At 34.9% G+C, this 23,380-nt stretch overlaps 3 protein-coding genes and 1 pseudogene across 4 annotated transcripts; 1 reads left to right on the forward strand and 3 right to left on the reverse strand.

Annotated features, from left to right (window-relative positions):
• Nucleotides 1-232: 232 nt before the first annotated feature.
• On the reverse strand, nucleotides 233-5,728 carry LOC132266564 (rac-like GTP-binding protein RHO1). Its single transcript, XM_059767467.1, has 7 exons — nucleotides 5,285-5,728; nucleotides 4,468-4,555; nucleotides 4,236-4,345; nucleotides 4,030-4,093; nucleotides 1,054-1,118; nucleotides 877-942; nucleotides 233-778 (listed from the first exon to the last, which is right to left on the reverse strand). Exons 1-7 carry the CDS (start codon nucleotides 5,381-5,383, stop codon nucleotides 677-679), a joined length of 594 nt encoding a protein of 197 aa, XP_059623450.1. The 5' UTR covers nucleotides 5,384-5,728; the 3' UTR covers nucleotides 233-676.
• Nucleotides 5,729-7,137: 1,409 nt separating this feature from the next.
• On the reverse strand, nucleotides 7,138-13,485 carry LOC132266563 (3-dehydroquinate synthase, chloroplastic). Its single transcript, XM_059767466.1, has 8 exons — nucleotides 12,961-13,485; nucleotides 11,340-11,490; nucleotides 11,056-11,223; nucleotides 10,726-10,952; nucleotides 9,983-10,106; nucleotides 7,877-7,939; nucleotides 7,621-7,764; nucleotides 7,138-7,513 (listed from the first exon to the last, which is right to left on the reverse strand). The coding sequence occupies exons 1-8, from the start codon at nucleotides 13,311-13,313 to the stop codon at nucleotides 7,382-7,384; spliced, it is 1,362 nt and encodes a 453-aa protein (XP_059623449.1). The 5' UTR covers nucleotides 13,314-13,485; the 3' UTR covers nucleotides 7,138-7,381.
• Nucleotides 13,486-14,248: 763 nt separating this feature from the next.
• On the reverse strand, nucleotides 14,249-19,085 carry LOC132316318 (heavy metal-associated isoprenylated plant protein 27-like; annotated as a pseudogene).
• On the forward strand, nucleotides 18,871-22,633 carry LOC132266565 (uncharacterized). Of its 2 annotated transcripts, none has more exons than XM_059767470.1 (3): nucleotides 18,871-19,244; nucleotides 20,112-20,892; nucleotides 22,319-22,633. In XM_059767470.1, the coding sequence occupies exons 2-3, from the start codon at nucleotides 20,542-20,544 to the stop codon at nucleotides 22,331-22,333; spliced, it is 366 nt and encodes a 121-aa protein (XP_059623453.1). In that variant the 5' UTR covers nucleotides 18,871-19,244; nucleotides 20,112-20,541; the 3' UTR covers nucleotides 22,334-22,633. The 2 variants fall into 2 exon arrangements, with proteins under 2 accessions (XP_059623453.1, XP_059623451.1); XM_059767468.1 differs by having other exon boundaries at nucleotides 18,871-19,240.
• Nucleotides 22,634-23,380: the final 747 nt, after the last annotated feature.

Raw genomic sequence — 23,380 nt, forward strand, 5'->3', positions numbered from 1 at the left:
AACAAAGAGGAGACATAAACGGAAAATAGGGACTGGCACATTAATTGGGTTAAGAGGATGCTTCCAACTAAGGATTTAAAAGGAAGATTACAGTAGGCTAGATTACATGTACACTTGACATGATCATCACCACATGAAACAGACTTAATCTTATATTCAAAGGAGTACACAGAGCAGAAAGAAACAGGAAAATAAATCATATTGCAGGTGGTACGCCTGGTGAACCAATAGGTGAAAAACAAAACAAAAAAACAATCTTTTGACTGGTTACGCCTCAGACATGTCCAAGTAATGAATCAAGATACAATTGCATCACAAACATCTCCAAGTTTTGAATCAAGATACAAAGTAATGAATATGAAACCATCGTCACAATTCAAACTTGTTTTCAAACTGGGATCTTCTGGTTTTAAATACGCAAAGCAATTAAAACCAGTAAGGTGGGCTACAACTAAATTGGTGTTGCTAAACAAAATTACATCACAAGATTCACAACAATACACGATAACAAGCCACCTTGCTACATCTTAGAGAGATCCTAAGAACGGTCGGTAATGACTACATACCAGGACCACCTCCTGCTCTCTCTTATAGACAAAGGGAGGAGAAAGAGGGACAAGGGATAAATGTGATGAGAACAGCTGGATAGCATTTATCCGTCGAACCTGTTCTTTCATCACAATATGGAACACGCCTTCTGTGCCTTGCTCTTCTTTTTCTTTATCTTCGGTGGCTGGAGCACAACTTTGATGGCAGCATCAAAAACAGACTTCACATTCTGCAGTACCAAATACATATTCCACAAAAATCCTACATTAAGGAGCATATTAAAAAATAGGTACACGAAAGTGAGAATTTTTGGACATGTATGCATACCTCCTGTGTTTTTGAACTACATTCAATATAAGAAGGTGCCCCTATCAGCTTCCTTAGCTCCTCTCCCTTTTGAACCAAAAAAATAAAAATAAAAATTAACACAAAATGTTGTTCAATGAACTCAAAAGATAACTTACACAACAATATTGGGATATCTGAAGCAGTAGTAGTATATACCTGAGACGTTGTAATAGGCACAGCACCAGGATGGTTTTCAAAGAATTGCTTATCGTCCCGTAGATCTGATTCCATTATCATTACAAAGCATAAACAATAAGATTTTGATGTAGAAAAATCTAGGAGAACATATATTTCTGAAAAAACATTGCTCAACTAAAATAGATCAAACCAAACAGAAAATCAGAACGTTGGAACGGAATCACAATTATGAATTGGTAATAACTGTTATCAAATTGGTAATAACTAATAATTGTTTCAGACGTTGCCCTTCTATTTCTTGCAGAAAGAAAAAAGAAAAAGAAAAAAAGAAATGCACACACACAATGGAACAAAAGACAGCATGTACCAAACTAAATGCGATGACAATTAGCAAACAGGAAGATAAGAAGGCAACAAAGCTACTATTATTTATTCAGTAGACCGTATAAGAAACACAAGCATCTATATATGTTGATTAGAAAACATTTAACCTCATTTTTAGACTTAATTAATTTGTCAACATTCATAATATGTGTGTGTGGGTGGGGGAGAAAGATTCAAAATTTTGATCACTATACCATTTTAAAGTGGAGGTAGTATTAAATACAATGAATTAATTATTGTATTTCATGGGTGATTCTGACCCTAGTCATGGGATCCTTTTTTTCTATGTCCTTGCAGACTTGAACTGCTAAGGTATAGGAGATACCACTAGGGCTACGACCCTTGCTGGGGTCTAGTTGTGAAGCATCTACTATTTCGATTGATAAATTGATGTGATCCCTTTCATTTTGGGCTGTCATCCCAATCCAAACTAACTTGAATCAACTCAACTAAGTCTTTTCCTATCTAGGTGAAGTTTGATACACGTTTTTTTGTCATTCAGTTCTATCGAAGACCATAATCTCAGCCAAAGCACATGCTACCAATCTTCTCTTCACCTACAATTACCCCCAATATGGACCGCATCACTGATTCTTCTTTTCACAATTATCGGTCTCTTCACTGCATGTAACTAAACCAACTTGGTTGATTTTCTCTCATACTATCTCCAATGGGTGTTATTTCAACCGTTTCACGAATGTGTTCATTTCAAATTTTATCCATCTTGACACTCACATTTCAGTTTAAATGGAAAAGTCTTGTTGATATAGTTCTCTCTCCGACCCCTCGCCCTCCCTCTCTTTCCATACGTAAAACGAAATAATCCCATCTTGACTATATACTCAACCCCTGCAAGATTCCAAATGGGTGATGGATCCATGCCCTAAAAAGAAAACAATTCAAAATTAATCCATCGCCCAACAAAGGGATCCAACAAGCATTCTTGGATCATATAATGAAGCACGTGAATGGAACACCGCATACTCTTTTTTTCCTTTTCTCGGAACACCATATAATCAAAGCTAAACAGCATATAAAACAAGTCGTCTTCCAGCCAGCACCCAGAGCTTATATCATATCTTTTACTATAATTATCATGATTCATGACACTAATTGTAAGCTGAGAATAGCGATGGGACCATAACATTCTATGCACCAATAGAACTGGTAGTTTGACTAAGAGAATTTTTTATGAATGCACATTGGCCCAATATTCTACTTGGGCAGAGCTAAGCTTGGTAAAAATTTTGGGCCTAAATTTGGTTCAACCAAATCTGGAGCAATTCCATGCTCAACCTGAAGCTCAAGTTGGTGAGCAGCAATACAACAATGGTGTATTTATTACACATTTTCCATATTTATATTGTCTAATATAAATAAAGTTGGTGTCATTAGTTGTGCATTCTTCGACTCTCCGCGACAGCAGACGCTGAGTCAATACTTACTGATACACAAGTGAGAACCAGGAACGGCATGAGACTTGGATGAGACCCTAGGTTATTGGTTGAGTCAGCACATCCGAAGGTGTGCTGAAGTCAAGAAAATTTTACGGCTGCAATAACATATGTTACTTTATGCCCGATATGGTCCTGAGTCCGTTACACCATATCTGCATCTTCAAACCATTAAACACTATGTTATTGGTTGAATTTTAACAATCTACATATCAGATCTTGTGCCCAAGCACTGATTCAAGTAAAATGAAGAATTATTGTATCATTTCTTTATCCAATTATTAGAGAAATTTAGCGAAGATTGTTTCACATAACTAAGATTGAGCTCCAGATGAGGAATTCTCATTTGGGCTGAGCTTGAGCTTCCTTAGCCTGGCTCTAACCTTGCATGGGCACCAAATTTGACAGATATTTAAAAAATCATATTCTACCATCTATGGATTTCGAATTATATGCAGATGCAATTTTGACATTAGGGTTCTTATCTTTAAAAATAATTCAATAACTATGAAACTAAAATCATTTCTAATGCACTATCTCTTTCATAGAAAAAGAATGATATCTTTACCCATAGATAAAAGGTAGAAAAACCAAGAAATTTCAATTTTTTTAAAAAAATTCAGAACGTCTGTGCAATAATGAGGAAAGCTGAGAGAAAGACCAATAAAGGCAAAGGTTATAGTATTGAAAAAGAAATGATGAAGTACAACTATACATAAAGTGTCAGTCTATATAGAATAGAATGGTGTAGAGCAATGCTTTAAACCCAACTAGCTGGCGCAAAAGCTTCACTCAATTGAAGACAAATAAAGAAATACATATCAAGATGATTTTGGAATCTGCTTTGATAAGTGAACGTCAGAACTTCAATTAACACTGCTAAAGCAATTTTATTAAACTCAAAAGCAAATAAAATTGTAGTCATATATGTTTAAGCAGAGAGCTATATTATATTTCTGACATTAATATGCATATTCGAAGTCAATTACTCAAGAACACACAAGTCCCATGCTAAAAAGAGGCAAAACGAGCTAAAAAACACACACACACACATATATATATATATAATAAAAATAAAAAACAGCTCCCAAGGAAATATAAATTTGATGTTGTAAAGTTTTCATATGAGGATCAAATAAGATTCAAGGAATCTAACCTAGTTTTGTTCCAACAAGAACTATGGGGACGCCAGGGGCATAATGCTTCAACTCAGGAATCCACTGTAATTGAAGACAAAATGAAACAATTCTTTAGGATGTGGTAGATAAATAATAATTATTATTATTTTATAATAAAAGAGTTTATGATGAAATCTCTTGGTGGGAGAGACCGGTCTTCCATCTAGTACCATCAAGCCCTCACCTTCTTGGAAACATTTTCATAGCTAGCCTTGCTAATGAGAGAGAATGCCAGAATGAAAACATCCGCTCCACGATAACTCAAAGGTCTTAATCTATTGTAATCCTCCTGTCCTGTTAAACATGATAAAGATTTCAGATCCATGTGAAAATATATATCCACTCTCACCAAGACACATATTATATTGGATTGTTCAACTAAACAAAGAAAAGAAACAATGACGTTGTGAAATTACCAGCAGTATCCCACAATCCTAGGTTAACAGTACTCCCGTTGACAACCACATTTGCACTGAAATTGTCAAATACAGTCGGCACATAATCCTGCTCCCATTAGATACAAAAAACACAAAGTTACAAAATATTCAAAAGTTTGGAAAAGTCTCCCTAAGCCTTTTACAAGTATGACATACAGCCATAGAATCTCAATAATTCTTAGTGGTTCCGTTACATGTTGTCTATAGAGAAAACCCCATGCACGATGAAAACTCGAACCACGTGATGTGCAATAAAATATGGCATGATGAAAACTCGAACCACACGATGTGCAATAAATTCTGCAGCAAATCCTCAAAAAAACGTATGTGTCCCACAACCCATACCATACAACTACTTAATATCAATAAAACCTCAAATCATAGAACAAACATATTTGGCAAAACTGCATTGTATAACTCCTTTTCCATAATTAAGCTGGAAATAAACACAAGACCCAATAAAGAAAGCAATTTATTTCACAGAATTCATGAAATTTTGGCAAAATTCAAAGCCAAATAAGCTAGTGGTGAACCCTATAGATACAGAACTCATACCATACAACTACTTAATATCAATAAAACCTCAAATCAAATTGTTCATTTTCCCCACAATCATAGAATAAACATATTTTGGCAAAAATGCATTTTTTTATAATTCTTTTCCATAATTGAGCTGGAAAGAAACATAAGACCCAATAAAGAAAGCATTTTATTTCACGGCATTCACAAAATTTTGGCGAAATTCAAAACCAAACAAGCTAATGGCAAACCCTAGAGATTCGGAACGAAGACTCACCGTGGGGAAAGTGTTGCTGGTATAGGAGATCAAGAGACAAGTTTTACCCACAGCTCCGTCACCGACGGTGACGCACTTTATGAACCTCGAAGCGCTCATTTTCACCCCCCAGAAACCTTCAGATCTTCTTCAGAAGACCTGAATCACACTCTCTCCAACGCGTTCTTCGCTCCTATTCCTTCCTTCAGTCACACATCGATAAAAAAAAAAAAAAGAAAAAGTGAGAGACCACGAAAACAAGAACGCGTCTCGACGAAAAAACCCTAACCCTAACAAAGAAACGATGGCCACAAATCCAGATTTCCTGAAAATGAAGGAAGAAATGGAGCCCGACACACTAGGAAAGAGTTGATTAATCGGAAATGGAGATCTAGAGAGAGAGTGGGGGAGAGGGTTACACAGAGAGAGAGGATGTGTGTATGTGAAACCTTTATTTCGCCGGGAAACAATGCCGTTGAAGCGTTCGCATCAATAAAACCAACCGTTAGTGGCTCTGATTGGCTCATTTTAACGCTTTTTTCGTGGATTATATTTTGTGTTTGGTTTTGGTACTACAATTTACCAAACACAACTTTAAGTATTGTTATTTATATTTGAAATTAATAATTTACTACTAATACTCACCAAAATGGAACACCACTCATAAATTCTCAACTACTCCTTGGATGGCCTGCCGCTTTTGGTAGATGTTAGATGAAATTTCTCATTCTCCTTTTTTCTTATTATTATTATTAATATTTTTATTATTATTATTATTTTTTCCACGACTGTTGTACCGAACTTTCTAGAGCATCCCTATAATCCACTTCCGGCATATGCAATACTCCCATCCTAAGTACACCGAGCAACTATCCAAAATTTTGTTGGAACGCCCAAAGAAAAATTGAACTCCCAACTTTTAATGTGTGAAAAGTCTTTGTCATTAGATTATTTTTTATGACGTGCTCTCTCTTTATTTATTTATTTATTTTAATATTTTTGTAAATCCTCCCATGTAAGGTAGAGGTTCGGTCTAATTGACATTCTTTTTTCTTTTCGATTTAAAATATTGATAACGGTAGATCGAGATCAATGCTCAGAACTTTGCTTTACAAGGAAAATTCATGTCCATTTTACAAAAGTTTGATAGAAATTTGGATACTTTAATGTATAAATACATGTGCACACACATAAATATATGTTCTATTTAGGCATGTTGACAAAATTTTAAGATTGTTCGAGAAATAAAAACTATGCTTAATCAATCAATAAGACGGTAATTTAAAGTACGTAAATTTTCGTTTTGACAAAAAGAAGAAAGAAACGAAGAAAACTCGATTTTAACCCTTCGAGTCTCTGCTTTGAAAGGTGAGAAACTATTCTCCCAACATGAGCTTGCAAAACAAAAATTACAACTCAAGATATTTAAAATCAATATGAGTTTCACACTGCATGCAATGCAATGCAACTAGCATTGCCCTACTCCTGAGAGGTTGGATTTGAAGTTCAATGAAGCAACATAACATACCCAACCAAGTTTTTGGATGCCTACAAGGCTATAAAGAGATGAGCAAGTGTCAAAACTATTCTCTCTTTTCCACTAATTCCATCATTTTCCTCCTCTTCACACCTCTAAGAACAGCTACACCGTCATCACACAAAACCCTAGAAACAGTAAAATCGTTTCGTTTCTCAATTTCCAGGTTTTTCACATTTTCATGGTTTCCCCATAGGACCAGCGCTCTCTGTTGTTGGATCGAGAAATTACGAAGGTGCAATTTCTCCGGCCGGGTGATTGCACCCTCATACACGCGTTCAGAACCAGCATGACAATACAAATTCATGAACAGGAAGGAAAAACGAGACAAAGTAAGAATAATAAAATTATCTGGAAATAAATTTTATTGACCAGGCAATGCTATTGCTTTCTAATTAGAATGGTTTATGAGATGCATGTGGTAGAAACTTCTACCAATGGATATATGGGAAAGCCCACAAGAAGAAGAAGACATTCAAAATATAGAGAAGAATAACTAATTATGAATATATAAATACACCACACACAGATGTGAAAAAAAAAATTGCACATAGCTTGGTAACTGTCGGCCAGACTTGTACTCATGACTTGCAAAATGCATGGAGTGTTTCATCGAGGGCCTTTCTGTCGTAATCCCCGGTAAATACGCAATTACCTAGAGGACCTTTCAGAAGTATGAGCCTTAGTAGCCCATCAGCTACCTTCTTATCAACCTGATATTCGAAATAACACAAAAAAAAAAAAAAAAAAAGAAAAACATCAAAGATGGCAGAAAGAATTAAAACTTCATGACATAATGTTGACAATTTAATCTCCCTACCGCCATGACAGACTTGAACATCTCCACGGTCATTGATTCGGGCGGAGTAGTGGGTAGCTTAGCCTGTTGTAAGATGTTGTGAACTCGCTTCACAATCGAATCATCAATCCAGCCCATGCGATGGGACATGTCAACAGCCATGACCTGAACATTGATACACAACCTTCTTTAGCATCAACATGTCACAGTCAAAACTACAAAATCTCCCTCTCTTTGACGAATGGGGTTATTTGAAGAAATACAACGGATGCAATACCATGCCAGCTGCAACAGCTTCTCCATGAAGCCACTGCCCATAGCCAAAACCAGTTTCCACTGCCTGAAATAGACACGAGATGAGAAAAGCATAATTTCAAGACGGAAAAGATAAAATAGCATGTGATAATATATAAGGCCTCAATATGAAAGGATTTCTTAAAAGCACCACAAAATCTGTGTTTGAACTCAATTTCCCTTTTAAAAAGAGGCGCACCACAGACTTTACTAAGCAGGCCATGTTTTATCGGCATTAGTGGCAAACAAGTAATCATAGATCTCCTGGAAGCCCAACCCTGGGTTGTTGGGCAGTAATATCACAAACACAAAAGGGTAAAACATAATGGTAAATAATATTTTTCCTAGTACAGACTTCAAAAGCAAGTGTGCATGATTAAGGACCTCCACTGCATATCATAATCTTTCTGACACAGCCAGCTTGTCCAGGAAGACCATTAAGAAATGATGCAATAAATTACCACCTGAATGCAACTCGGTTATGGAAAGCTAAGAATCCCCCCCCCCCAAAAAAAAAAAAAAATGAAAAAATGAAAAAGAAAAGAGAGATGGATAACCATTCATACATGTATAGACACTAGTAAAAAAGAAAAAAGATCCAGATTGTACCAGTTGTAATTAAACTCCAGAGAATTTACATGAATGGCACAGTCTATAAACAACTATTATGAAGAACTATGTATCGCCTTTGCCAATAACTTAATTACTTTTTTATCATAACCTGTCATAGTACTTCCCAAATTCAAAACGTAAATACTTAGGATGGGTCTGAGCCAAGCCAAGTTTAAAAATGTAGGAGCTTGGCTCAGTCGACCTTGGTTCCAACTCAGCTGAAACTCAATCATATTTGATTGAGCTGAGCTCGACAAGAGAATGAGCAGCTCAGCGCTCCTTGCTTGCTTGGCAATACATAATATTGGCAGGCGCCAAATCACTTTTGATCATTATAACTCTTAACATTTACAAGTTTAACTTATTGACTATCAAAGATTGCCACCACTGATAGCTCGTATTACCAGCCTGTTAAGCCAAGCTGAGTTGAGCCAAGTGTCAATTGAGCTCGGCTTGACAAAAGTGATGAGCTTAAATATATGTTAAAGCTCTGCTTTGTTATACACAAGAAATGAACCCATCCCAAATGATATTTTCCAAACCCAGTTAGGTCAACTTGGTGATCAGATAAAACAAGCTTGCTTTTAGTTTAATAGGTACTAAAATTAACATAATGGAGCGTTGATTTCGTGTAGGCTTCATTTCAAACAAACCCATCATAAACCACCTTCCAATCTAAGCTCGCTCTTTATCACCAACCCCAAATGATTAAATCCATAGCCATAAAATAAACTTGCCAAAGCAAGCAGAAGATTGTATGACTGCTCTCAAATCCTCAGAGAAGGCCACCAATTTGGAGGGTGGGACTGGGGAGGGTGAATTCACAGATAAATCTATTTACAGTACACAGCAGCTTTGCGAAGGCAAAAGCATATACAGATGAGCTAGACGATACAACCTTAGTGGCAAAAGGCATAAGCTAGAGCACAAAGATGTTTTCTGATGCAAACTGACATAGCACATACATGTCATCCAGTAATTAGTTAATGCTATGCGTGTTTCAATACTGATGAGCTAGACGATACAACCTTAGTGGCAAAAGACATAAGCTAGAGCAAAAGATGTTTTCTGATGCAAACTGACATAGCACATACATGTCATCCAGTAATTAGTTAATGCTATGCGTGTTTCAATCATTTATTATTTTCCTTTTGGTTTTAGGAGATTGACGTGAAGATCAAAGACCATCAGGCCCAGACATCAGAGTGAAATTCACCAACATTCAAGTTTTGAGAAGCATCTTAATCCCCATCTCTATAATTTTGTGACCTATTTGATTAATTTTCTTATTCAGTTCCCCGTATTTTGGGTCATATGTTACACTTGATAAAACCAAGATCATAAAATCCAACAAAAACCATCAACTCAATAAATCATAATTGCATATTTCCGATAAAGAAAAATTAAAGCAGAAAGAAACAAGCAGGTTTCACAAGCTAAAGAAAGGATATGCTCAATTGCACACCCTAAAACTTACATGGCCGAAAGTATGACCCAAGTTCAATGTTGCCCTCAGTCCACCTTCCTTCTCATCTAAAGATACAACCTCAGCCTTGTTTTCACATGAACGCTTGATTGCATAAGTTAATGCATCAGGGTCCCTGCAAAGGATCAACTGATATTCATGCCTGAAATTCTTCTAGAAGCCATAGTATTGGCAAAAAGGAACAAGTAAGGTACATTATGAAAGTAATTTGGTATTATCCATCTTTGCTTATATGCCAACACATGCCATAAACCTTTATTGGGCTGAAAACAATGACAACCAACAAATTCCTGAAGGCCTAAAATAAAAGATTTTTTATTTTTTAACTTCATTTATTCAATAGGTTTTACATTCCAAGAGATGTTTCTATCATGTTTCTTATTTCAAGAATAAAAATCCACATGCCAAATCACTAGGTGTGGTAGCTTCTCAAATGTTCTCTATGAAGGTATCAAGTTAATTCCTTGAAAAAACAGACGAGTACATTCAGACTGTGAGAAAATCAAGGTTAAGGGGCAATTAATATTAGAGTAGAGAGAACATTTAAATAAGTTTGAATCTTTATCAGATCATTAAAACCCCACTTTCCGAAGATCACTTCCTTCTCTTCGGGATCGAACATGGGCAGATGCCTACTTCTTGAGCAGAATTGTACAAAAATGACACAGTTATTGTAAACAACTAATTTTTTTTCCAAGAAAAAAGGTGGTTGTAACAATAAAGCTATATTTTACCTTGCCATCAATGCCTGCATGTTCTTCTCTTGCCACTCAAAAAATTCAGCATCTCTAATAAGCCCATACTTTATGACCTCAGCAAACCCCGATGCTAATTCTCTCTCGGGCAATGTGTTCAGTGTGTCGGTGTCTATAAGCACACACTGAGGTTGGTAGAATGCACCAATCAAGTTTTTCCCAAGGCGGTGATTTATTCCAGTTTTTCCCCCAACAGAAGAATCCACCTGGAGGGAGGAGAGAAACAAACATTTGAAGGCATCTGAAAACTAGATAGATGCTAATTATTTCAAAGAGAACAGAACAATGGATCTGAAAGTTGCAGCAGACCTGTGCCATTACAGTTGTAGGAATTTGAATGAAATTAACACCACGGAGGAACGATGCAGCAGCATATCCACACATGTCACCAATGACGCCACCACCGAGGGCAATAAATGTACAACGTCGGTCCAACCGTGATTCAATAGCTTTGTCAAATACTTTCATGAGTGTATCCTATTAAAGCATAAATACAATGAAGCATTCACTTTAACCAGCATGCATGAAATGAAATGTTATAAAACCTCACTTATCCGAAAAAAGAAGAAGTTATAAGAACCTCAAGACCCTACCATGTTTTTGTACTTCTCACCATCTGGTAAAATCACACTCTCAACAGAAAGGCTTGGATTTCCATTTGTCAAAGCACTAACAACTTTATCCAGATATATAGGCGCAATTGTGGTGTTAGTGACCACAAGAGCTTTCTTTCCATGGACATGCCTACAAAATAGAGATGAGTTCAAATAAACCACATAATCAGAGAGAACATAGAAAAAAACCTTGAATTACAAAACACTAATTTCTTGTACTTCTCTAAATGATTGCCAACAATATCGAATGAGGTGGGGAACTCTTTCCAATAAAAAAATAAATAAAAAAAGACCAATAAACTCGCATTCTTACATTTAGGTTCCTATAAAATCAAAATACAAGCAGGAAGGAGGAACGAAATAAAATTCCCCAGCCAAAGGGTCACCCCCATGGGACAAACCAGCTATATACCCAATGCCAGTGCCTATTTAATCTGAAGATGAGGGCATACATTATTTGAAGGACTTGAGAAGGACATAACGCATCCCAAGAGTTAAGGGACCCTGCTATGTCAATTATAAGGATCTTGGAGAGATAGAGAAGCATTCTGAGACGGCAACTAAAGAGGACACTCGTGCATGACTACCCAACGAGCCAAGCCCTTGAGGCAGAGTGAAGCCTTTGAGATACTGGATCTCCTGACTACTCCATCTATTTTTTCTCCCCTCATTAAGTGAACCAAACTATTAAAAATGAGAGATTCAAAGCTTCTCTTCCCTTCCCTTCCTCCTAATCAAACTATATGGTACTTCTTACTCAATAACATCATATATCATTTGAATACAACCACAAGTACGGAAGACCAGCTCTAATTAGCAGCTTAGTGATCCTGCACCCAATAAACCTGGGGAGGTCTTTCAGGAACCAATAAATAGGGGGGAAAAAATGTTCACTCTCAATTTCTACTTTTTTGTTCTTACACATGATTGAAATCTCAACTTTCATCTCCCAAATGATTGTATGATATCATCATCATCCTTGCCTTTATCCCATATAAATGGTGTCAGCGACATGAATCCCCTTTTCCATTATTTCCTCTTAAACACCATGTCTTCTCTTGAATTTAATTTTTTAAAATCGTTTTTAATCATAAACTTTGGTAGGCCTCTTTGTCACTTGCCTTACAACTCTTCTTCTAGGCCATACCACCCAAGTCTATTTTCGCTAATTTTATCATTGTACAACATATATTATCATATTTGAAATTACTTATCCAAAATTTTTTTTATCATATTTGAAATAAAACCATCAAACAATAGAAAGTTTCAATTCGCCTACTGTTTTTGTTTTTGTACAATTTCTCACCCACTTAAAAGTGGCAATTAGGTTTCAATTTCTTTCTCTCTGCTTTGGTTTCTCTGCAAGCAAACAGAGGTAAGAAATTGAATACAGCGTTAACTTATTAACAAGTTTAGAACTTTAGACATAAGTCACTGGTAGTTTATCATCTGAAAGCAAATGCCATTCAAAAATTCTCCAAGGCATACAAAAGAAAGAAAAAAAATTGATTAGACAAACATTATCCTTGTAATATATGAACCAAAACGTAACGCTAATTGGAATCGAAATGATAAATCGATAAAGAAAAAATTCAAATACCTCTGGAGAAGATCAGGTTGATCAAGAAGTCCAGACCCGATATAAATTGGGTAGCTCCGGTCGCCCAAATCGACCTCGACGATCGTCGGAACACTAGAACTCGTCTTACTCGGTTCCATCACCTGAGTCGAACTCGCAGATACCTTCAATCGCATTGGATCCACATCCAACACAGAACCACAGCTCCGATTCAACCCAACAAAACTCGAAGAAAGAAACGAAGAGCGAAGAAAAATTGAATTGGAGTTACGAAAGCGGAGAAAGATGCCGGGAGAGTTGGATATAGAGTGAGAGGAGTGTTTGGAGGATTTTGCAGAGAGATAGATGTGAGAAATGGTTGCAGAGGATGCCATGAGAGGAGAGGGTTTGTTAGAGAGAGAAAGTGTGTTGGAAAGAGAGAGAGAGTTGGTGTCTGTCTCGGATTACGGCATTTTGTTGTTGGCGTTCGATAAAGATTTTGGGTTAGGTAAGAGACGACCGGTGAAGGATGGCTATGGGACATACCTGTATTTCAGGTTTAGACTTTCTGGTACAAGTCCACCAAGCACTTAACAAAGGTTATCAATAATAACATTTTATGGTGACAAAATAATAACAATAATAATAATAACATTATATATATATATAAGTTGTTTATTTTTTATTTTAATTTTTTTCAGTGACATTCAGTATACAGTTGGGCACATGCTCTCGCTCCCATGCTTAGCGTGTGATTTCGCTCTGATTTTCACTATTTGTAATTTAATTTTACCGTTTTCGTGCTCCCGATCTTGAATTCGCTTACGTGACTTAACAATCCCTTGCCCCCACATGCATGAAACAATTATTGAAATTTTTTCTCCAACTCAAGATTTCCAAAATATATATTTTTTATTTATATATAGCACTTTAATTAGTAAATACAAAATTGGATACAACAATATCCTCTCTTTTTTTTCTTTTCTTTTTTTCCTTCTTATGAAGTAAAGTCCAATTGGACAATTGTTAAAGTGCAATTTGCAATTGGAGACATGCTATTTTAAAAATTATCTTACTTAGTAAAAATAAAATAAAAAATAGTTGTATCAGCGTGGCTAGATAAAATTTGCATTTATCATCATAATATTAAAGATAATGAAATATAAATGTTTCTAAAATTAAAATCTGCAGTAAAATGAAGTGAATATTTTTGTATGTATTTATACATAATGCATGCTTCAAGGCTTTCTCCTCACATTGAAGTATGGACACTCTAATTAAACATTAGAATGTACAAATTTCAAGCCCTATAAACAATACAAACCTAAGGTTACAAGACTACACAAGCATTGGGGTTGTCATCACTGAACACATTGGTATACTTCACTTCGGTAGAACTGGCACGTGCGAGGCCAGAAGTCTGGGGATCCTCGTTCGCGTTTCGCACATAGCCAGGTAGGGCTTTCATGTCGTACACCCCAGGGTCCTAAGGGTGCGCCACCACATCGTACGACACGTGGCTTTCTTCCCCGTCCGAGATGATGCCTGACACGTTGCAAGGCCTTTTTTGGGTCCACGAACCCAATCTCCGTAAGCTTGTGCTGCTTTGGCTCCACCGTTGCTTGTGTCACCCCTTTCATGGCTTCCACTGATTTCCTCACCCTTCACAATCAATATTCACCTTTATCTTCACCGTCCGATCAAAACATCACAAAACACCTAAAAACCCATGATATATTCATATAACACAAACACACATATTACGCATATATATAGGTATATATAATGATAAAATTTCAAAGTTAGATAATTGAAAATAATAAAAATTAGGGAAAACTACACTTACATAGAGTTAACAGCTTTAAATAATAAAATGGTCTATTTTAAAAGTTCGTTTTTCACTTTGGTTGAATTAAGTGAAATAATTACATATGCATCAATAACTTTTGTTTGAGTCCAAAATGTCCCTCCAAACACTTATTCCAAAACACTAAAAATTATTCCCCTAAAATCAAGTACTTTCTTTAAGTAATTTATTTACTTGAAAAATTTAAGAAAATAAGATTTTTCTTTTAACTTTGAACCATATTGCTGCAACTTTCATACACATACACACAAAAACTTATACAAATAATAAAAAAGATTCAATATAGTAAAAAATGGGGCAATCAAAGGTTAATCCCCAAAAAGAAAAATATAATTAAACTCAATAATATATAAATTGTCTTTGTTGCGGTGCATGCCTTGAGATGATGATCAATTTTTTAGCTCAATTAATTATACTTGTTTTATAAATAAATTTAAAAAAAAAAAAAAAATGACTGCTGGTATACCATTTACTGAAGCAACCATTTAGTTTTTCACGATTTCCCTATATGTGTACTGTATGTGTAGAGATCTCTGTGTGTGTGTGTATATATATATTCATAGGAAAGTTTTCACATTTGCAAGTTTATATTGGTATGAATTAGGATATATGGTTAAAATTATGCATATATATATATAGGATGAATTTCCACTTACCAAAATAATATATATATATATATATATATATATATATATATATATATATATATATGCTGTTTTTTATTTTATTTATTTTGGTAATATATACACCATTTGCAAAAATGCTAGGTTGAAAGTCAAACTCAAAAATCTTATTTTTCTAAATTTTATGAATGAAATAATTATTTGATTTAGGAAGGATATTTTGGTATTTTGAAATAAGAGTTTGGAGGAAATTTTTGGACATAAATAATAGTTATTTATGCATATGAAATTATTTTACCACCAAATTGACAAGTTAACTTTAAAAATAGTCCAATTTGTTATTTAAAGCTCCTAAATCTACTTAAGTATAATTTTCCCAAAAAATTACAACTAATTATTCAGCCCCTTCCATCCTCGTAGGTTCGTTCTGGTCACAAAGATTGATTCAAATTGGATTCTAAAGGATAATAAATTGCTCAAGTGAGCTTACCCTTGTTGGTTTTGTTATTTATTTTTGGATATTTTACACAAACCTCCCTATAGTTTGCCATAATTACAGGGACCTCTCATTGGGTTTGAAAAATTACTCGGACCTCCCCTGATTTTGAAAATATCCTACATGGACCTTCTTTTTATTAGAGTCAACGATAGTCAAGAATGAAAATTGATGACGTCGTCTACTATTTTTACTAAAATCCCTAAAATACCTTTGTCTATATAATTTTATATTATGGTTTATATATATATATATAAACCATAATATATATCTCTCTTCACTTTCTCTCTCTAAATTATTCAACCGGCGACAGAGAAAGCTTCCAGCCATGAGTTCGGCGATGGCAATGATCAGATTCCAATGAAGAATAAAACTTGAAATTAGGGTTCGACCTATAAAGAATTTATATGCCCTTTATATCATCAAACTTCAAATCCACCTTTTTATCACTGGGTTTCAAGCTAGGGTACGTAACTGCCTCGACCCATAAAAGATCTGGGTTGATTTTCGCACCTCGTCTCTTCTTCTTCGTTGTTTTCCCCTCTCTCTCCCTCTATCTCATTCTATTTTTCCTCTCTCCCGGTTACGATTCATTGGTGTTCCTTTCTCTCTCCAATTCTCAAATATATTTGTGGGTAGTGGTCATTTCAGTTAATATTTAAATTGAGATTGGTTACTAAATCTCTAGCCTGGCTTTTTTTTTTTTTAGATTTCTTTATATATTTACCAAATGAGGGATACATCAATTAATTAACCAAGAGCCAGAATTTTGAATGATAAATTTTTTTTTTTGTTTTTTGGGATGAGTAAATCATTGTATATAAAGAGATAATAAGGCTTTAAGCCAGGTAGTCAAGCCAACAAAAACTACATAAACAGACCTCTATAGATGACAATCAACAATAGCAACAACAACAATCAAAATCAAGGCAGAATGCTAGAATGAGAGAGAAGAGAGAAAACCAAGAACAGATGATGAATAGGAAGAGGGAATGAACCAGAACCGAACCCATGGTTGGAGAGAGAGAGAGAAAAAAAAAAAAATAGACCGATGAAAAACAAGAATACCAAGAATACCAATAGCGGCTCTCTCTTCCTAAACATCCCTTATTTGAAGCATCAAAGGGAGAGAGAAAGATGGGGAAATAGAGAGAGAAATTATATATATATATAGTCTTGGGGCGAGGAATTAGAATGGCTGACGTGGAGAGAGAAAGAAAGGTATAGAGAGAGAAAATGTATAATTATAGTCTAATCAATAATATATATAAGGGTAGTTTCGTAATTTATTGTTGTAATTGGAGGGTATTTCAGTAATTTTGACAGCTCCGTTAGTGTATTTGACGGTCCGTGACGTCCGTCACACATAAGGGAGGTCCGTGTAGAATATTTTTAAAATTAGGGGAAGTCCGAATAATTTTTCAAACCCGAGGGGAGGTCCCTGTAATTATGGTAAACAATAGGGGAGGTTTGTGTAAATTATCCTTTATTTTTTTATATAATTCAACGCCGGACACATATAGTTCATTTGTCTCACACGAACAGAATCATTATCAAGAAAAATTTATGAAAATAGCTCCACAAGAAATTCGAATTCCTAAAACGTGCTCATTGGTTTCTCTCCATTCATCAGATATATTCAATTTAAAAATGTAGAGTTTTTGAATGTCCATTTCATTCAAATTATTCATCCTCAATAATTACTAGATTCAAAATCAATTCTACTGGATACATCTGACCGTTACATTTTTTATGCATTCCATTAGTGTCAAAAGCAAGCATTCGACACTTCAATTAGTGTCGAAAACATTTTTTTTTTCTTCTTAAAATAATATGCATATTTACCGGACTAGGGTTTGATATCTTCATTAACCTTTATTATGCATTTTGACGTACCGAATTGACCCTATGCACATAGCTTCAATTTCACTTGTATTTAAGACTTATGATATAACTATTAGGGATTGTAGTTTAGTGGTATTTCTTCATCTTTTAAATTTAATAATTGACAATTCAAGTTTCGGGACAAAATAAGTGTGTGAATATATTTTTTACCAAGCTTTTTTACCCAAATATAAAAAGGCAATAAGAACTTTTAGGCTATGAGAGTCAGTGAATTAAACGTACCAAAAGTTAGTGATCAAACATTTTTAAACTGCTACATTAGCTTATAAGAAAATTTGAACACTTAGGGCTTGGGCCAGCTCCAGCCCATTTTTACATTCTCTAATAAATTTGCTTGATCATTCCAACAAAAAAAAAAAAATAATAATAATAATAATTTGAATACTTTAATTTTTTATACATTGATGAATCGAGTTTGATCCGTCGTGTAATATTTTTTGATCGATGACATAATTTTAAAAGGAGTAAGATTTAATGTAGCAATTTATTTTTGCATTCAAAATGGGCCACAATATGTTTCACTAAACTGTGAAATTGATTTTATGAGTCTTGGATAAAGACTCAATTCACTATTAAGGGCGGCGAAGAGGTAGGCTTTGGTGGGTGATCCACTAAAAAAAATTACTATACTAATATTTGTCCAGCAAAAAAAAAAAAAATTTATAGAATTAGCCCCCAAGACAACTCAGTCACCGTACTAAAATAAAGGCCAAGCTAAATAAGTCAACAGAGACGGGACTGGCCCTGACCAAGGCAACAGAGGCAGTTGCTTAGGGCCTCAAAATTTATAGGCCCATGCATTATGGGCCACCAGAAAAATGGAGAAGACTCCAGCCCCTCAACAGTTGCCGTAAAATTCCTTAACTGATAGTATTATGGTACAGGTCCACGTCATACCTAAAACAAGCCTCCACAACCGTCAATTAAATTTTAATCCAAAGGCTATCATTCAAACTTTTTCAAGGCTGGATCGATCCGTATCATACCTAAACAAGCCTCCACAGCCGTGGATTAAATTTTAATCCAAAGGCCATGGACAATGGGCCAGCAGAGAAAGAAAATACTTTTTAGGGCAAATCATTTCAGCCTCCCCAATCGCCTCCATCTCTATTCCCGTTCTCAGATGTGAACTTGCCCCCTCTCTCTCTCTCTGCAACTGCAAACTACAAAATCTACAAGAATCAGAAGTTCAAAACCCATATATTTCAGTTTATCTATCTGTCTGCAAGAATCGAAAGTTCAGAACCTATTACCTATATCCAAACCCATTCGGCATATCATTTCAGATTGTTCCAAAAATCAAAACCCATATCTTTCAGTTTCCATCGCCCGCTGCCCCAGTTCGGGTTCGCCGTTCGCAAGCTTCAACCGCTGGCCCGCTGTCTCTCAACTCTCAAGCTTGCCTCCCTCTCTCTCTGCAACTGCTAACTTGTATGTATGGGTTTTGTTTTAATTTTATTTTATTTATTTATTTCTAAATCAACTAATCAAGGGCTGTAATTCTTGTTTTGCAAACTAAATCCTATTTGGTGAAATTTTTTATGATCTTTTTTATATATATATATATATATATATATATATATATACAATGTAAAGTAACAAAATTTGCATTGCATTTTGAGGGATTTTTTTTTTTTATTTTTTATTTTTGGTTGTCAATTATGTGTACAAGAAAATTTGAATCCGGGCATGAAAAAAGGAAAAAAAAAAAGAATCTGAATTGGATTAGAAATCTGCAGAGATTGAATCTGAAACAATTTTTATTGACATGCCAAGCTTTTTGAGGATGGGAACTTTGACAAGCAAAAGTAGTTAATATAGGGTAAAGCTCTAAAGTTACTTCTTGAAAATTAAAATACTTACAAAAAGCATGATTTTGAGTGAATTCCATAGTGTTGGAAGGGGCTTGCCATGAACTATCTCACAATCTACTTCCACTAGTAGATTCTCAAATAGTAGATTCTCATTTTGTCTTCTTGTTCTTGATCGATATACTACTTTCTTTCAATTAGCAGATAGATTCAATTTGGTGTGTTGTCATTCGTCTTGTGGATATAATTTTAAAATTTATTTTTAATTCATCCTATCTTCAGTAGTGTTTCTATTTATTTGCGATTTATTTATTTTTATTTAATTTGCAGATTGTTAGATTTCGTGTCTCTCTGTTTTTATTCTTTTATGTGTATTACTATTACCCCTGATGAGCATCAATTTAATTTAACCATTTTTTTTATTCATTAATATTTAATTTGGATAATGATTTTTATCTTTTCAATTCTGTTGTTGTTTGTTGTTTTAAAAGATAGGAGATGGTGCACAAATGTGTGGTTTGTCGTTGCATGGAGCGGCCATGCGTGGCAATCTGTATATCTGCTGATTACTTGCCGGAGGAGACCCACACAGGCTTTTTATGAAATCGAAAGTGTCTACACATTGAAAATATTCACTAAACGCTTGCAAGACGTCGAAGTGCAACATTGCCAACGTCTTGTAGATTCTATGGCTCTACAAGCTAGAGCATTAATTAGAAATTCAATTTCTGGCTGGACAGATTAAATTGAGGAGAATCGTGCCTGGTCATCAAACATGAAGCGACTATTACTCAACTTCGAGAGGAAATAGCTCAACAAAAAAATACCAGTGATGGAAATGATGTCCAGGCACTTTAGAGGCACTTGACAAATAGATTGAAGCAGATTGTGCATCCAAAGACCTGGCAATTCAAAAACAGAATGCTGGTATTGAATACAATGGTTGAATATGAAGTCATGATAGCCCATTTGAAAATTGCTAATCAACAACTTGTAGCAAAATCTGCATTGAAGGATGTTACAATTCAGAAACTGGAAGTTGGAAGTGAAATGTTTCTTAATTTCACAGAGGAAGAGATCCCTGCTACTGCACCAGCAATGGGTCAAGATACTGGTTTGGGTTTCAGCTTAGATGATCTGGATGATGGTTTGGGGGTTGGTGTGGGTTTCAACTTAGATAATCTGGATGATGATGTTGCTAATGGAACAGGAGCTAGTGGTGAAAATCCAGCAGCAGCTAGAGGTGAGAATCAAGAACAAGGTGATGGTGAGGTTGTTGGGAAACGTGCTAGTTTAAAAAATTTTCTGAGTGATTTGCTTACATAGATCTTGATTCATCACATAGACAAGTTTTATGCAAAAATAAAATATGATGTATCATTTAATTAACAGATTGAATACTTACATCAAAGGTCTGAGCAAACCTTTAATTCTTTCCTCTAAAGTGAATCTTCTCACTTATTGTAGATCTTTTAGCAAGATGCCTTCTCCTCGGATCTCCATCTTCTTAGTAATTGTTTTGCCTTTAGAAATCACTCATAAGCCTTCATGAATGACCTTGGAAAACTAGGCTTGTGGGAGCCTCCATTAAATGACAACATAAACCCTAATTTTTTAGAGAGAGAAAATATATTCCTTTTTCCTTCTCATCAAAGTCACCCCTAAAAAATATACATAGACCATGTATATTTATAAGCAACATAAAGATAAAGAAAAGGAAATAATAAATCTTTCTCAATCTTTAATTCACATGTCCCAAATCTAATAGGATTCTAATATCAAGTTGGGTTACGAGTGAGAATCCTTTGGGCTTATTATTTTATTGGCTACAATGAATTAATAATTGACCCGGTTCATGAACCCAATTCAATTAATTCATAAATTAATTTCTACTCCACTAAAAGAAATTAATTGAACTCCAATTAAATAATAAATAACCTCTAAGTCAATGTTGCACTTTGACCCCTCTATGTATAATTAGTTGTCGGATAAATAAAGTCATCAATCCGACTACTTAATTATTATATTTTATTTTGGTACCATTGATTATTTCTGGCTCGATCACAATAAAACATTTGTTTGACAAAAATAATAATTTAAATAAATAAATATATAATAAATCATTTTGTCTAAAAATACACGAAGGCCTTCGAATTTACTTTGTGATCAACCATAATCAATACAAAATAAATACAAGTAGTAATGATGCAAATATTGAAAATATAACCCACTAACTATTAATTACATAACTACCCAAAGTGTCAGTCTAAGGATCCCGAAGAATCCGCCGAACAAATCAAAGTAATTATTAATTAATAAAAGAGTCTATACTTTTCTCATACTTAAGAGTCAAATGCCATGACGGTGATAGTGAGCAATTGCATACGACGGCTCTCGCAATATATCTCAACCTAATCCGAATCCAGTTCAAGTCTTAATTAATTATAAGTCCATCCATAATTACCGACTATGACCAATTTATGATTACTATTTATATTCATGTATTGATCGCCATCACATACATATATAAATATTTTTTATAATTAAGTGGATACTATCAATTTTATAATGAATCGAAACATAATATATTGAATTCACCAATTGTGTAAAGCATAAATATTTCAGAAACGTCAGGAACATATGTCACTATAATCCAAATGGGAATTTGCTACGCCAGAGCATATAAATCCCAACAGAGGTGCCAAGAGCCTAGAGGGGAGACCGCTTATCATTTCCGTCTAGTGTTCTTTAGTAAGCTGGAGAATCAATTAGTGTTATCTTTTGTTTGATTGGACTTTTTAGTTTGATTTCATTGTGTCTTGAAGGAACTTTCTCTTTGTGCATCAAGCTCTTTACAAGAACAAAAGCTTAGTGTTCTTTAGTAAGCTGGAGAATCAATTAGTGTTATCTTTTGTTTGATTGGGCGTTTTAGTTTGATTTCATTGTATCTTGAAGGAACTCTCTCTTTCTGCATCAAGCTCTTTACAAGAACAAAAGCAACATTCTAGTGTACTGATTCTTTCATAATTTCTTTTCCTGCTCCGAAAATACTTAAGTAGTTAAATGTTAGATTATGACAGTACCTTTTCTTATCTCTATTGGATCTAACAATAGAGCAAAAACTTTTTGACTTCATTCTCTTGGGTACACTGAGACCAGGGCTGATTTCAAACTAGTGTTAGTAACCAGCAGTATGTGGTATACTTGCCAATAGAAGAATTTAAAGTGAAATGGGAATCATTTTCGGGACATAATAAGGCTAAAATAAAAAAAGTTGAAGATTTTAACCAAAAAATTGAAAATATTGTCAGTGTTAAAATTGACTTTTTTTTTTATCCAAATTTAAGCAAACAAATGTGAAGGTAACTGATATCTATTTAAATACCGGTGTCTGAAAAGTTGTAACTGGCAATGACATGGATACTCCAGACAAGTATTAGCCTATAAGTCGTCGTGTGCCATATCCGAACTGTCCCATCCTCAGAACATGTAATGATACTGGGAACTTCTGGATGATAACATACTGCAGTGATTTGGTTTCATAATCCCACACCTGATTCCATAGGATTCAACAGACGGTACATTAGAATTACATTACATGTCTACGAAAACTCTACTTTGCTTAAGAAAATGAATAACATTATGGCAGATCTTGGTGGTATGGTCATCAGAACCAGTGATCAGATATATTCACCCCTTTTGAATGGCCCTGCCAATATCCCAAATCTGAAAAAGCAAACATTACCATAGCATAAAAAAC

The sequence above is a fragment of the Cornus florida genome, unplaced genomic scaffold (genome assembly GCF_030987335.1).
Source record: "Cornus florida cultivar Cherokee Brave unplaced genomic scaffold, ASM3098733v1 CherokeeBrave_3.0.0_Hap2_Chr07, whole genome shotgun sequence".
Lineage (NCBI taxonomy): Eukaryota > Viridiplantae > Streptophyta > Magnoliopsida > Cornales > Cornaceae > Cornus > Cornus florida.